Source organism: Aethalodelphis obliquidens, unplaced genomic scaffold, assembly GCF_003676395.1.
Source record: "Aethalodelphis obliquidens isolate GAN/ISIS:26980383/991018 unplaced genomic scaffold, ASM367639v1 scaffold8, whole genome shotgun sequence".
Lineage (NCBI taxonomy): Eukaryota > Metazoa > Chordata > Mammalia > Artiodactyla > Delphinidae > Aethalodelphis > Aethalodelphis obliquidens.
In genome coordinates this window covers 44,753,468-44,769,929 of record NW_020837952.1, presented here as the reverse complement: position 1 = coordinate 44,769,929, position 16,462 = coordinate 44,753,468, and the positions used below count along the sequence as shown (strand labels likewise).

Genomic DNA, 16,462 nt, shown 5'->3' with positions numbered 1-16,462 from the left:
ATTATTGGCAAAAGTTACATCCTATAAATTGTATAAGCAAAATTGGAAACAAAGATATTCATCAATGGGGATTGGTTAAGTAAATTATAATACATTCATGTAGAGTAACTGGGTGACATTGACCTTGTAGTGGGAATACAGGTGATTTCTGTTACTCTCTGTAACTTCTTATATTTTCTGAAATTTTACTGTAAGAATATATTATTAACATAACCCAGTAAAAACAATAAAGCTATTTGGGAAAAATTAATTCAACAATGTATAATATGTATTCTTATTTAAATTATGAACACCAAAAGCTCAGACTTTTCTTTGCCATATGACTAAAAGCAACACTAACCTTCTTTGCCCCAAACCAGGTGGTAACCATATCGAAGAGCCAATCTTTTTTCTCAAGGCTGATTTTACTGAGTAAGGATTTGATTGCCATGGATGCCATCTTTTTACACATGGCAGAGTCATCGTTCACCATCATTAGACAAAGAGGAATAAAGAACATTCCACAGTTCTCGTGGAGCAGTCCCTGAAAGAAAACAGACACTTATGAGCACACTCAGACTGGAATTCTCACAGATGTCTCACAAACAGAGGACCCTGGGCTCCTGGGAGCCACAGCTTGTTAACAAACACAGGGTTTGTCTTTGTGATTCACGGTACCTGGGGGAATGTGTCAAAGAGATAAGCGATCATTTCCAAGGCGGACTCTCTCCCGGTCTCATGTTCATAACTAGGGTAAGAACATTAGAAGGACTTGTTAGTAACTTTAAAATTTACCAATAATTATTTTTAAGAATTTAAAATGTTGTCTCAAGGTGCCAGTCTATTTCTTAATAAGTGGAAAAAACCTCCATTTTCCCAATTTTAATACATGTACTTACCATGCTACTATGCAGTTGTAAATGTAATTTTGTTAGATTTTTACTGTTCTCCTAAGTGGACTCTAATGACAATCGATGGTCAGAGTGAACTGAAAAGCAGCTTGCAGAACTGCTATATGAAGCCATGCACAATGCTTGACAGTCAAGTCAGTGATTCATAGGATAGCATCCTCAAAGAATGTGCCATTACATTTCGGCTTTGTTCTTTTCAAGACAGTCCACACACTGAAAGGAGGGAAGAACCTACCCCACTGCCTTGTGTAGTTTATGGCTTTAACTTACTTCAGTTGAGCGAGCATGAATTCCAAGTTTGGTCGCAATTTGTCCCCCAGGGGATAGTCAAGAATATATTTCAGAAAAACCTAGGAACAGAAGTCACACAAGAGATTACTTGGATCCTGTCCCTCCAGGATTCCTCTTTCCTAAGCTGCTTTCTGGGACACACTGGTAGGCTACAAAGACCTTTCAGAAGGGTGATCAGTTATGTGAAGTCCACCTCTTGAGTCAATAACTGTGCCCCTCCTTTCTCCTCCCACTTCACTTCCTCAGGTCTTGCCTGATTAAGCGTCAAGTCCTGGCCCATCATTAGCATGGTTGTTCAGGGCTCCAAATCTCAGCTCACACACTGGCAGCTCATCTCTCTGATAGGAGGCTGTGGTGAACTGAGTATGGACTGTGGTTCAACCCTGTATTTCCCCTGAAATAAGAATAACAATAATAGTGATAATACTACTAACTTTTTTTTTTTGCGGTACGCGGGCCTCTCACTGTTGTGGCCTCTCCCGTTGCGGAGCAACAGGCTCGGGACGCGCAGGCTCAGCGGCCATGGCTCACGGGCGCAGCTGCTCCGCGGCACGTGGGATCTTCCCGGACCGGGGCACGAACCCGTGTCCCCTGAATCGGCAGACAGACTCTCAACCACTGCGCCACCAGGGAAGCCCAATACTACTAACTTTTGCATTTACTAACTACCTTCTTTGTGTTAAGCACTGGGTTAAGTGTTTCTTGGTTGGTTTTCATTACTTCCTTAGGAAGTAAGTAATATGATCCCATTTTGCAGATGAAGAGAATGGAGCTGGCACAGAAGGTAAGCAACTTGCTCGGTGACACTGCCAGAATCCCATGCCTAGCCTATCTGCATCCACAGGCTCTGCTTGCAAACTGCTGTATTATTCAGCTTCCTTTATTAATAAACTGTGAGAACTAAGCACATCATTTAACTTGCCAAGGCCTGTTTTTCCCCAACCATAAAACGGTGGTACTATTTCTTTTGAAGGATAGTTACAAACAGAAGTCATGTATGTAGAGTGCTGGGCGTGCAGCTAGTACTTAATAAATAGCAGTTGACCCTCCTTCTTCCTAAACGAGTTAACTTTTTTTTTTTTTTTTGCGGTACGCTGGTCTCTCACTGTTGTGGCCTCTTCCGTCGTGGAGCACAGGCTCCGGACGCGCAGGCTCAGCGGCCATGGCTCACGGGCCGAGCCGCTCCGCGGCATGTGGGATCTTCCCGGACCGGGGCACGAACCTGTGTCCCCTGCATTGGCAGGCGGACGCTCAACCACTGCGCCACCAGGGAAGCCCCATGAGTTAACTTTTTCTAAAGATGGCCTCCGCAGCCCAAGCCCTCCTTTAACTCCGAGTTCATATTTCCAATTCAGACCCTTCCATTTCCCGGGTTGATATGCACTCATAAGATCAGGACAAATGTATGAACACAAATCTGCTAGTGTCACTCCTCTGTCTACTGATTTCACTGGCTCTTTGTTATTCTTAGAACAAAGCCCTAAATCTTTAACAAGACCACAAGGCCTTGCCTGATCTGGCCCCCTCCCCTGTCATTCACCTTCAACAAGCTAAGCTCTTACCCACTTCAAGCCTTATCTTCCTTAGCCTGCAAGGCTAAGCCTTATTCTTCCTCCAAACTTTGCTTATATGCCAATCCCCAGGAAAGCTTTCCCCCACTATCACATTAGGGTGGTCCTCCACCATGTCATATGCTCTTATCATATGCTCTTCCATACTCTGTCAATTTTAAGAAGCACAGTTTTCCACATTTTAACATATCTGAAATTGGGATGTCTTACAATTGATGCCATCTTATCACTGTCATAGTTTTTTCCCCTTCCTTTGAGGTATGTACGTAATGGTGTGTCTTGTAAGTGATGAAATACAACACTACTTTCTTCCTCGTGGCACTCAGGATGTCTGTAATTTAATAACTACTTGTGGGATTTCTGCTTTGCGCATCTCTGCTATAGGACAGACAGGGACTATAAAAATTTTGTTAACCACTCTCCCAGCAATACCAGGTACACAGTGATATACATTAAGTGGTCAATGACTGGACCACTGGCTGGAAATCTTTGCTGCAGGTTATCATGCTGCAGAAGGAAAATGTGTTTCTTCATCCATCTGAAACATGCCACATGTGGGCTATACTCAAAATGCTCTTTATACTGAAAAATGGCCTTACACTTGGTATGTGAATGGGCTCCTGAGTCTTAGAATAAAGCAACAGTATGACACAAAGTCTTCAGAATTCAGTGTTGACATCTCTCTACCTAAAAACCGAACAGAGAAGGCAGGGCCCAGCCCTTGCCATGGGAATACGCTCTCTCTACAAACCTGTCTGCACTGGACTCTGACAGGTTCGTTTTGTGCAGAAATCGCCAGCTTGGACACTTTGCGCATGACATCATTGATTTCTGGAACCAACAACTTTCTTGATAAAATGGCCTGAGATACAAAAGGAAAAGACATACTTATTTCATGTTTTACTGCAGATGGCCTGTTGTTTACTAAGCTGACCTGATGTTAAAAGCAGTCACAGGCAGTTTTCAAACATAATGAAAGTACCTCCACAAGAAAAAGAACATAAACTTAAAATGGTTAAAATGGTCAATTTTATGATACATACAAGGAGACTACATGCATTTGTACAGAATTCCCTGGAAGTTTAATAGAGAGCTCATGTTTAAACATTTTAATAAGCAGATGTGTTAGCTTATAATTAATCAACCAAATCATAATAATCTTTATAAATTAATTTCAGAACTATCTACAGCTAGTCAGAACACTATGTTCCATGTTATTCTAAATATGTGACATGAGGCTCGTTCACTGCACAATCCAACATTCTGGTGACACCGTACCTTCAGAAGACCAAATGCGGTGGCTTGTCTTGTAATATCATAAATGTCCTCCTCAGCATATGCTAGCAGAACTTGAAGCTGCTTTTCAGTTATCTGGTAAGACTTCACTTTCTTCACAAGTATGGTCACACACTGCAAGTTATAACACTGAGGTTAACAGCCAGGACATCCCACAAATCAGCATACGGTGGAATGATAAGGACTCAATACAACAGCAATGTTTTTTCACACAGGATACCAACACTCTGGCCTTAGCAAATTAATCTGGAAGAAATTTTGACCACGACCACAAAAGATGATGAGGAAAAGTAACTTTGATGTTAATCCCGGTCCTGGCTTTTCTAAGTGCAAGTGAAAACACCTCACCTTGAAACAATTTACCACCAGGTGGAAATTCTGGCCCCTGGCAGCCCCGAGTTTTGCATAGTCCTTCAGCAGAAGGAAAAGGTGCTTCATTAGCTGTTCCGCTTTTGTTTCTGTGGAAGGCAGGGGGAACCTCAAGATCCAGATCAGGCATTGTAAAGCGCCTGTGATCACCTGAAAAACAGACAAAGCCAATCAAGTGATGAAGTGACCGAACTCAACAATCCAGCACCTAAGGCTGTGTAGACACTGAGCGACCGAGGTGAAGGAACGAAGCGCTCTGCCAGGCCACTCAGGGAGAACTGTGCTAAAAGTGTAAGGAAATAGGGACGTTGCCTCTTCCCTGTTGTAGAACTTACTGCTTCTCCGTAGCAAGTGAAGGTACATCCCAAGCAAGTGAGAAGAGGTGCTCATATTCTTAACCTATTATGGGTAAATGATTAGATGGGCTGACTAATTTTAGCATTTTTTTCCCTGAAAAACACATTATAAATGCCTTTCCAATTTTCTAGAATGGTACTTCAATTTAGTCCATTCTTATTAGGCTTGTATTATGTACACAAGGCACTCTACAGAGTGTTAGAAATACGATGATAAAAAGGATGCCTTTCCGCATTTAAGGAGCAGATAGCTGAAATTAAGCACGGGAACTCTGACCCGTAATTTAATATAGTTAAGTGCAGTGCCAAAGGTATGAAAAAATGTGTTGGGACCAAGTGACTACAAAAGAATCCCTGAACCTCCAGGCCAAACCTTCTAGATTACCTAGAGCAGCTGGTTCACCTCTACCTAATACACCCCTACACCCTGGGTGCTGGGATGGCCTTATCGGGCTGGATTAGACGAAGATAAAGCAAAGAGCTCAGGAGTCAAAAAGACCAGGGCTTAAAACCCAGCTCTGCAGCTTATTACCTGTTTGACCACAGAGATGTTAAATACTTAACCTCTTGGCACCTTTCCTGTAAAACAGGCAATCTGAGAAAGTGGGAAAGGTGTGGGCTTCGGAGTCCGACAGACTGAGGCTTACATCCTAGATCTGTGATATGGGGCAAGTCACTTAGCCTAAGGCCTGGATTTCTCATCTATGAAAGAGACACATTAATGATATATGCTTCATGGGTTGTTATGAGGATTCACAGCAGCGAGCAGTAGCAACAAGGATGATGATGATGAGATGATGATTACTGCCATGGAGATAGCACCACTCACCCTCATGAAGTCGTCATGAGGATCAAACGAAGGGCTTTTACAACTGTTAAGCGCTACCTATCATTATTAAATTGCTGTTAAGGGAGCAATTTAATACAGAGAACAGAGGTGGTTCGTGATGTTGTAAATCTCTTTAAAAACTCAATCATCTTGTGAAGCATGAGCCTAGAAACAAGTTCTAGGTATACGCACAACACAGCTCCCGTGAAGGAACAGGTGCTCACCTTCACATCCATGGAACCCAGGCAGTCTATGAGGAGAGACATAAAAGGATCCAACATTTCCAGAACATGTTCACTTGAAGACTTGATCTTGGAAGTCTTCAGACTAAGATGCAACAGCTAGAAGATTTAAAAAGATACTTCACATCAGTTGCCCCTAAGACCAAATGAGTGAGGTAAAGGTGAAATGATTTTAAGAGACCAATGTGAAATGTTAAGATGCTTCTATTTGAAATTATAAAAAGTGTGAAGAAAGGGGAACAACCTGGGAGAGTCTCAGTATGTGAAGAAGGTGGGAGCTCACTGTGCAGCTGAGATTCGAAGTTCATTTACCAAATGGTTATTCCTCAGCATCTGCTTTGATTCCAGGTACTGGCTTGACATGGCAGTAACCAAGATCAGCAGGGTCACTGCCCTCGTGGATCTTAGCCAGGATGACAGACTCTAGGGAACAATTCACTAGAAATGCAGGGTGCTTTGAGAGTTCTGGGGGGACCTGGGCAGAGGGAGGAGTAGATGGTGAGGTTCTGGGGTGGGAAAAGTGTGGTGACTTTAGAGAACTGAAGGGAAGCCACGTGTACAGGATGAGGCTATGCCCTTGTGGCCCAAATGAAGGACAGGGCTCTCTCCTGGGAAAAAAGGGAGCCAATGAAGGATTAAAAAAATATGTACAATAAAACAATCAAATTTGTGTTTTCAAAAAATTTAGAGTAGTTCAGAGTTGCACACTCATGGGCAAAGCAACAGTGAAAGCACTGTAAATATCAGGCCAGAATCACTAATTCTGAGAAAGTTATATCATCAAAGTACCAGCATTTCCAGCGGAAATAAGCAGTACTGGAAATTCAGTAGAGGATTAAAAGGCACAGTCTCACTGTGTGCAGCAAGTCTCACTTTAGGTTAATTCTTACCCGAAGTCCAGACTCAATAAATATGTGCATGTTGGTTTTCTTGCTCACAACAGCTTTCTGCCCGCCTCGAACTGGAGTTGGGGGGAGCAGAAGACAACTCTGGGGTGGCAGACGTGGATCTGGTGCAGGGGCTGCTGGATTTCTGTCAATCAAGTGGAATGAAAACTAGTAGAAAGCACACTGTATGCTGCATCCCTGGAAGCTACTATGGCCCCTTCTGGTGAGGTGAGTCCAGTACCAAATAATGTGCTCTTTGCTGTGGGTTTTTTTCCCCCTTAACCACAAGACACCGAAGAGATGATTAGGTTGTTGATCAAAGTTTCTAGAACCCCAGAAACAGAGGTCAGAGGGATGAACACACATTTAAATGAAGATGAACAGCAAGGGGACACTCCCTTCCTTTGATTTCTGAAAACAAATGCCAAGGAGTCTCTTTCAGACTACAGAAGCAAAATTCAAAGGAAGTTTACAAATAAGGTATTTAAAATCTTGGGAGGTCTAAATCTCTGATCAGAACAAGAAGTATATATTTTAAGTCTATCCCAACTTTGATTCAATAAATATCTAAAACAAAAGTGGTATTAAGTAAATGTCAAAATAATTGGTTGCCTTCACAGCTACCGCATTCAGCAGAAACAATCTTGTGTTGACATGTATTACCTGGAAGGACCTCAGCCCAAACACCACAAAGTAGTACCATCTTACAACTCAGATAAACATACCTTTTTTTCCCTACTAAAGCAAATTATTAAATGAACCCACTTAAGAGTAATTGAGTAATGAATGGCTTATTAGAAGTATGAACCTAAAGGATAGTTGTTTTTTTTTTTCAAACTTACTTTTCCTTCTCTGTTAACAGGGGTAGATTTTCGCTGACCAAACCGTAACTAAGCAACAGAATGGATTCTGCCGTCATTTCCTGGTTTACAAGTAATCCTGCTATGATTCGACGTAAGGTTTCATGAACTTTCCGGGCCAGTTTTAAACTCGTGGTATTTTGCAAGATCTAAAGGCAGACATAAATGCACGCTGAGGTAACAAAGAACTGCAGTTTGATTTGTTATAATAGTAGTTTTCTTTTATATATTTACTTTTTAAAATATGCTTTTTGCTAATTAAAAAAGAAGCACATTCTTAATAAAATTTCAAACATAGATATAACATATAAAGTCAAATATACCCATGACCTCAGCCCCAGAGATAACCACTGCCAGCTGTGTATGCCGCTGGATTTCTTGTGCCTCCGTGGCACTCTCTTTGTTGATGAGGTCTGGGCACAGGGCTGGAGATAGGATGTGACGCTTGGAAGATGTCAGCCTTCCAAGTGCATTAAATGGGGTGGTTTATAGGCAAGCACATACACATAACACAACATCAACAAAATGCAGTCACTGCTCACAGGAAACCATGCTAAGGAAGTGGTGTGATGGCCAGGCCTCAGGGTTGTACATTAGTTATTGGGCCAAATCAGAGGAACTTAATGGGACCCCAGCACCATCAACCCCAGTACAACCCTCAGCATGTCATAGCTATTCCCCTGCACAGGACATGGATTAGTAACTTTGATTACCTTGGAGGGACTTGATAATTTACATGGAAAATAAGTGTGCTTTGTCAACTCTTTTTCATCCTCAAAACATATCTAACATTCTTAGATCAGGCTCAGATAAGCTAAATGCATTCTAGGAACAATTAGGGAGTTAATCTAGCACCAAACATGTGGAATTAGCACAGAGAACACTATGAAGGTAGGTAAATGACAGTCCCTGCCCAATAGGAAAGGCAGAATGAAAATGGTGGAAAGAATGTGAGATTTGGATCAGAAAGATCTGGAATTAAATTCTGACTTTTCTCCTTAGCCATGTTCCTTTCTATCTTTCTAAGCCTGAATTTTCTCATCTGTAAGACGGAGGTACTGTCAATCTCAGGGGACGGTTGTGCAGATTAGAAGAGATAATGAAGCACAGTGCTAAGAACATGGGTATCTGTTCAGTAAATGCCAATTCTCTTCCTCCTGGCAATCTGGGAGCAGCAGTCTGACTCCAAAGGCTATGTTCTTAGCTGCTGACGGGACCCAGCTCAATAATTCACCTGTAGTTCAATTCTTGTCGCCTTTCCTTTTGCATCTCATGGTTTATATCAGGGACTCTGATTCTTGGATCAGAATCCAAGAATCAGAATCAGCGGAACCAGAATCCACTGAGCTGCCAGCCACATGGTACTGGTGCCCTTAGCACCAAAGCAAATCATGATGCTCAAGGCTCTTTTCAAGAACTCATGATACTGTAAGGTGGGGATCCCCTTTAGTACATTCAAGTCCTTACCTCTTTTAGTGGAAGGATAAGCTTTGTAACCTGATCTTTTCCTACAAACTTGCCCAAGATTTCATAAGACTCATAACTCTTGCTTCTTCGTGCCTCCATGACCTTGGAGAGGATCTGCTTTACTTCCTTTTCTTCAGCAATGGCACCAAACAACTCATGGTTAAAAATCTTTAAACGAAAAAAAGCCAAATGGCAATTATGTGCACTCAGCAACTTACGCCAACATAAGCAGTCTCTGAAAATGCGTGGTATGTCCAAGTCAAGGATTAAAATTAGACAATAGGAATTTCTATTAGATTTCACTTTTTTCAATGTAGTTTAGGGACCAATTACTAAAACAAAAATACAGAAACACTTCAAGGTTTACACCAATGGAAAACAAAAGAAAAATACCAGGTAGATTTACATATATAATTGTATAATATATAAACAGGCACTTCTTTGATATTATCAAAGAGTAGCTTAATTTCTCTTTAAGAAATTCTCATACTTGTAACTTAATTATCAAAATAATGCATTTAATTAAAAATGTAGTGTCTACATTTTTAATGAATAAACAAACGATTGTGTGCCAAATTTAATGTCTTTCTAATCCTACCCCCCAAATTATCATATTATCTGATTTTAAATTGTTATTAATTTTTCACTATTCTAAATAAAGCTCTAATGAATATACTTTTGTACAAACTCCAGACCACACCTCTGATTTTACCAGCTTGAGACCTACTAGCAACAGCAGAGTGCCCATCTCACATCACTTAAGTCTCAACTTTTTAAACCTCTGCTAGCCTAAGAGATGAGATAGTACATTATTTTCATATTTATAGGCTATTATTTCTTATTTTGTGAACTGATTTGTGTTCTTTGACCTCTTAAAAAAAAATTTAGAATTCCTTCCTCTAAATCTTACCTCAATCATTATATCCAAACAAGAGTCCAAATTCCCAACTTGCAGCTTGTTGGTGAGGCCTTGCAGCAACATGTAAACAGTGAAAGTTAGCACATGGACCTAAAACGAAATGTATAATAAGAATATGGATGGCTAAGAACACCACAGTAGAAAAAACAAGATTTAGAAGTACGGCAGGTGCGCACTCAGATTATATATCTGTAATTATTGCAGGGGGAAGCTTTGACAAATGACACATACTTATATCACTGCCTAAAATCCTTTAACCAGATGGTCCCTTTGTAGAAAAGATGCTCAGAAACACATCACCATGCTTAGGTTCTATTATTGTGACTAAATCAGGCCAATGATTTATAAAGAAGAGCACAAGTCTTGAACTTTTAAAAACCAACCTGTGAATTACGGAGCCTGCCAACGTTGAATGCAGTCAAACCCGGTACAAAAAGTGTTATGAAGGAAACAAGTTTTTGCCCTTCACAGTGATCACAGCTAACATTCCTTAGAGCTTACTATGGGCTAGGCACTGTATTAATACCCCACATGTACTGAATCATTTAATCCTCATCCACTCTATCTATGGCATAGATGCCACATTATCAGCATTTTCAGATGAAGAAGCTGAGGCACAAAAAGGTCAATCAAACTTGCCCAAGGTTACATGAATAGGAAATGGTGGTGTCAGGATTTGAAATGAGATGATGCCAGAGTACACAGAGTCCACGAAAGGGTGTATTCTGTATACTGCTTCCGGTGCTGTAAATTATCAAGGTAAACATCAGATAATGATCATACACTAAGAAAATACACCTGATTGGATTTTAAAGGCATAATTTCATATGCACCTACTTATGATCTTTAAATACTTTTACATATATAAAATATTTGCTGAGGACTTTATATAATTTTTAAAAATCCTTTTGGGGGGGTGAAGAATGAAACTCGAAGCGTACAGTTTTGGTTCTGTCTACATGATTAATACTAATACCCAAACTGCTGTTCTCTCATCCTCATTTTACTTACTTCAACGAATAATGAGACAGACTGGAAGAACAGGTGGTTAAAGAAAAATGGGCTACTTGTTTAAATACCTCAGGTGCTCAATTAAATGTGTGAATGAATCCTCAAAGACAGCTGTACTGTATTCATCGTGGTATGCTCAGTGCCCAAGAGCACCTCACACAAAGTAGCCAAGAATTACAGGCTGGTTGAAAGAATAAACATGGAGACTGACAGGGGCTCCGGTTCCAGGTGAGATGGAGAAAGCACACTCTATCCTGTCTCTCCCACTGAGTGCAGCTATAAGCCCCAGACAGGATGCACAGAGCTGCAACTGGGGAAGAACACCAGAGTGCAAGTACCACCAAACTCCCAGTGCGTTTACCCCCGTTTTCTATACAGTTATAGACGTGGGGACTGCAGCAGCCACAACTCTGCTGGGAGACCTTCCTTTCCCATTGGGACTGCAGTTCTGAGAGGATGGGCCAACTAGCTGCTTTTCTCCTTCTCTGTCTTGCCACCACTTAGCCTCTGTGTGGGTACAGCTGTGGGAAGTATATGGCAAAGTGGGAGAAATAAAGCCCCAGCTTTTCAGCTGGAGGTGTGAAATAAGTGGAAAAATAATGTGTTAGCAAAGAATCAGAAGATATTAGGGACTAAATGGAAACTTTACAACTGAAAAAAACCAAACAGACCAATAATTGAAATAAGAAAATTTACTAGATGGGTCCAATAGCAGGATGGAGATTAAAGAGGAAGGGGTCAGTGAACTTGAAGATGAATCAATAGAAATTATGCTATCTAAACAGAAAGGAAGGAGACTGAAAAAGAAAATAAAAATGGAGCCTCAGGGATGGATGGGACCCCCCAAAAAAGTCGAACAGGAGTCCCAGGAGAGGAGAAAGAGTGCAGTGCAGAAAAAGTATTTGAGGAAATAATGGCTGAAAACTCCCCAATGTGCTTGAGAAGCTCAACAAACCTCAAACAGGGTAAACCCAAAGAAATCCACATTCATAATCTAACTGCTGAAAAATAAAGACAAAGTCTTTAAAGCTGCCAGAGAAAAATAATGCATTACTTAGAGGGGAAGAATAATTTAATTATTCATCAGAAAGGCCAGAGGAAGTCGCATGACAATTTTACAGTGCTGAAAGAAAAGAAATAACTGTCAATGCAAAAGTATATATCCAGTGACAACATCCTTCAGGAATGAAGATGAAACAAAGACATTCACAGGGGGAGGAAAACGAAGAGCATCCGTTGCCACCACATTTGCTCTATGAGCTTGCCTAGACCAAAGGGAAATGACACCAGGAAGAAATGTGGAAATTCAGAAATGAAGGAAGAGCAGTAGAAATGATAAATATCTGGGCATATTTGAGGATTAAAAGCAAAACTCTAATACCGCTTGATAAGTTTTCAACATATAAGTTTTCAGCAAAGTAATACATAAACAACTTTTAAACAAAGGAAGGGTGAAGGGATCTATAGGGTAATAAGGTTTTTACATTCCACTTGAAGTGGTAAAATACTGATTCTAAATAGATTATTAAAAATTAAGTATGGATATGGTAACCTGGAGCAACCACTAAAACACTATACAAAGAGAGACAGTGACAATGAATACTGATATTTTTAGTGTGTTACTTATAACCTATAGAATAGGAACCTACCTATGAACAAATTAGGACTTGGAAGGTCAAGCTAACTACCAGAAGTCTTGGCTGGGTACTTGAGAAAAACAAGTTGCAGTGTTCCTCAAACTTTAGATCACTCAGGGATCTTATTAAGATGCAGATTCTGTAGGCCAGGTGCTGCTGATGCCACCTGTCCGGGGCCCACACTTGGAGTAGCAAGACCGCCAGGTAACTATTCAAACAGCTTTGTATTCCACCTGGTGTTCTTATTAATTTTATGACATGTCATACATTTCAACTCAAACAAATGTCTATGTTCTTTATTGTTCACATGTGTGGCTATACGTTCAATATACATTCAGTAAGAATTTTATTAAGAACTCAGAGAATACAAAACTTGATATCAAGTGATTTGAGAGAAAAACACAGGTTATGAAATGCAGGTCTATAAGGATCTTTTAAGAAATTAAATATAAGGGCTTCTTAAAAAACAGATTTTTAAAAATACTGATTAAAAATTTTTAAATATGCTTGCTTGCTCTCTCAGTAGATCAACTTTACAAAAGATAGACCCAAAGTATCATGACTTAGTGTTTAAAGTGCAACTATTTGAACCCCAACCCAATTTGAATATAAAGTACATGATGCAATTTACCTGATAGCCACGCACAAGGGTAGTCTGTAATTCTTTTAAAATATATTGTAGGTAATGCACACCCAGATCCTCTATTATTTTTGCCAGAGTGCTGCGAGCAATGTCTCTGATTTCCTGTGCTCTGTTCTTGAGGAGGGCACACACTTTCAGCAAAATACTAGAACGTGAGAAATTAATTGACTAATTAAAATAACAGAACCAAATAAAAATATAAATATCCTTTAGTTTCTGAATCACTCATAACCCAAATTATGCCCATTAGGATTCTAAATTACAGCAAATTGTGCCAGTACTTCTCTTCCTGACAAAAGAGAAGAACCAATTTTTGAGTTTCACTGAACTTTTCTCATTTGTCACACAACATACCTAGGCAGATTAGCTTCCATAACTTCCTGTGGAAGGGACTGCATTAGTTTAACCATGGCAAAAGCTAAAGGAACTCGAACTACTTCCTCATCATTCACAACCTTTGATTTTATGAGTTTGTGTTCTTCTTCTCTTTTAGTCTGTAAGAAAAATTTAGGTTAAACTAAAACAAAAGTAAATGGATTAGGGACCTACCAACACTACAACTTTGCAGTTGAAAGATAAGCTCTTTTGATATATCTTATATCCATTTCTAAGTTTAATGTCTTAAAAAACAAACTCAATTATGCAATTTGATAACCCTCCAAAAATTATAAAAATAATATGAATAAGAATATTCTTTCCAAAGGAGCAATCAACCAATCAATCAATAAATAAAACCAAGTATTCACTGATGTGGGGTTAAGACTGTTGTGTAATATTTAAAAAGTCACATAAAATTTGTGTTAATTGGGACTTTCCGGTGTTTAAGTGACATCGTTGGTACATAAAAAATATGGTGCCTCAAATAAACTTTATTTACAAATATACAAAATGATGAAGTCGGTATTTTACATCAGGGGTTGGAAAATTTTCTGTAAAGGGTCAGATAGTAAGTAATTTTGACTTTATGGCCGCTATTGAAGCTAGTCAATTTTGCTGTTGTAAGGCAAAAGCAGAATTAGACAATATGTAAATGAATGGGGTGTAACTGTGTTCCAAAAAAACTTTATTTACAAAAACAGGCTGCAAGCTAGATTCAGCCTATGGGCCACAGTTTGCCAGCTCAAGTTTTACACTGAGAAGGAAAGGCTCTGGCTTCATGAGAATGCACTCCTAAAATGTTACCCCTATTAAACAAGAAAAAGATGTACTTTTGTTTTCTTCCTTTTTTTTAAAATTTTTTGGTCACACTGCGTGGCATGCGGGAATCTTAGTTCCCCGACCAGGGATCGAACCCACGCCCCCTGCACTGGAAGCATGGAGTCTTAACCACTGAAATGCCAGGGAAGTACTGAAAAAGATGTATTTTTGAATAGCACAGAAGTGGCCAAGAAGTAGAAAAGGGAAACATACTCTAATTTTTAATAACCTTTTTTGGAAATGGGAGTCATCTTAATATCTACTTTGGAGATAGAAAAGCATATATCTACCAGTATCAGAATCATAATGAAGAAGAAACATTACTACCTTAGCTGTACGAGATGAACCTGAAGATGATGAGATAAGAGAAGGGAGGTGAACTGTGAAATGTAGAGATAAAAGAAAATCCAAAAGCTGATGTCAATCCACATAGTTAGGAGCCTCAGTCTGACAGGGCCCCACGGACACCCCACAGGGTCACACAGACCTGCTGGGCCCCAAACAGAATGATTACCGTAGATGCCAGACATTTATGGAGCCTGGGTAGGATGTCCCCAGTTATGGTTCCTTGTATATTTTTAATTGTTTTCTCCAATTCTTCCTTATTCCAAGGAAGGAAAGAGATGGACTTTGTGATACACTCAGATTCCTTAGCTGCTGTCCCTTCACAATCATCTGGGTCAGGGTTTTCCAGCTCTTCATTCTTGTCTGACAAAGTCTTACATCCATCTTCCTTCTCATCGTCATCCATATCCTCTAATTCCATGGCTTCACGCTCTGGCAACTCAATCTCTTCTATGGTGTCTATGTTTAGTAAACAACAAAAATCACCTTAAATTAAATAAGGAAACAACACAGTTGTGTTAAGTAGTCTTTTCTACTAACATCTAATAAAAAATATCGCTGACTATAAGGGCAAGATAAGGGCTGAGGAAACAGCAGTAAATGAGAGTGTTACGGTCCTTCATTTTCTTACAGTTAGCCTAATGAGGAATAGAGACAAGTAAACTGATAATTACAAAAAAAAAAGTGTGGAATAGTAAGCAAGTCCAGGGTACGTTGGGATCACATGGAGAGGCTGGGGGGAGGAGGGCTCTTAACCAAAAGAAAGCTTCCAAAGTACTGTGGTTGGAGGTTTCCAAAAGCAAAAACCTACATTCATGAACATGAAAATCCTAATGGCAGCCAACAAGTCTCATGCAGAAACGTACCTTATTATAGGATTCAATTTATTAAAGAAACCTGGGCAGTATCGTAGAGAGAAGTCCAGACTTGGCTCTGCTAACAAGCCATGTGACTACAGTCAATTACCTTAACCCTCATGGGCTTTGGATTCTCACCAGTAAACTGTAGATGGCACCTACTTGCAAGGCTACTGTTAGGATTAAATGTGACAAAGCCTATACTGTGCCTAAAATATATTTCTGACACTTCATTGACTTTCAAAAAAATGATAGCTATTAGTCTTCATTTTTTTTTACTGGCTGTGTAGCTTTGGGAAAGTTACTTTACTCTTGAATCTCAATTTCTCGTATCAAAAAAATGCAGTAACTAACACCTAAGGTTCTTGTAAGGTTCTTATGAGGACAAATGAGATAATGTCTATAAAAGCACATTTCACAGTAGATGCTCACTAACTGTTTCAAACTCCATTCACACCTAAGAAGAAAACAGTGAAGTGAATTAATATTTTAATTTTTTAATGTTTCTGTTTATGCAAAATTTCAAAATGCAGATTCAATTGACTGAAGATAAACTAAGGGGCTTTAGTACATTAATTATTTAAAACACAAATGGTTTCTACAAATTCAAAACAGTTTTTCTCTTCATCAGTGTGGCTCTTGAGTGATTTGATAATGAATCAAACAATTAGAAAATTTTGAGTAGGAACACTGCAGTAATGCAAACTAAGGGCCAAGCTATTTCAATGTCTTTAGCCAAAACAATTAGAATAAATACCTTGGGCTACTTAAGTGTTTATTCTTTTCCTTATTTTC

The 16,462-nt window shown here is 39.6% G+C and overlaps 1 protein-coding gene across 2 annotated transcripts in view; it reads right to left on the bottom strand.

The window, feature by feature from the left end:
* UTP20 (UTP20 small subunit processome component) overlaps positions 1-16,462 on the bottom strand; it is a 91,920-nt gene that overhangs the window by 8,818 nt on the left and 66,640 nt on the right. For both annotated transcript variants that reach the window (XM_027107322.1, XM_027107321.1), the window contains exons 41-54: positions 14,980-15,269; positions 13,623-13,762; positions 13,257-13,413; positions 9,969-10,067; positions 9,059-9,226; positions 7,574-7,740; positions 6,735-6,876; positions 5,827-5,943; positions 4,397-4,567; positions 4,031-4,162; positions 3,504-3,614; positions 1,161-1,240; positions 658-727; positions 341-523 (exon numbers count right to left, since the gene is read on the bottom strand). In XM_027107322.1, the coding sequence (XP_026963123.1) occupies positions 341-523; positions 658-727; positions 1,161-1,240; positions 3,504-3,614; positions 4,031-4,162; positions 4,397-4,567; positions 5,827-5,943; positions 6,735-6,876; positions 7,574-7,740; positions 9,059-9,226; positions 9,969-10,067; positions 13,257-13,413; positions 13,623-13,762; positions 14,980-15,269 (2,027 nt within the window). The remainder of the gene's footprint in view (positions 1-340; positions 524-657; positions 728-1,160; positions 1,241-3,503; positions 3,615-4,030; positions 4,163-4,396; positions 4,568-5,826; positions 5,944-6,734; positions 6,877-7,573; positions 7,741-9,058; positions 9,227-9,968; positions 10,068-13,256; positions 13,414-13,622; positions 13,763-14,979; positions 15,270-16,462) is intronic.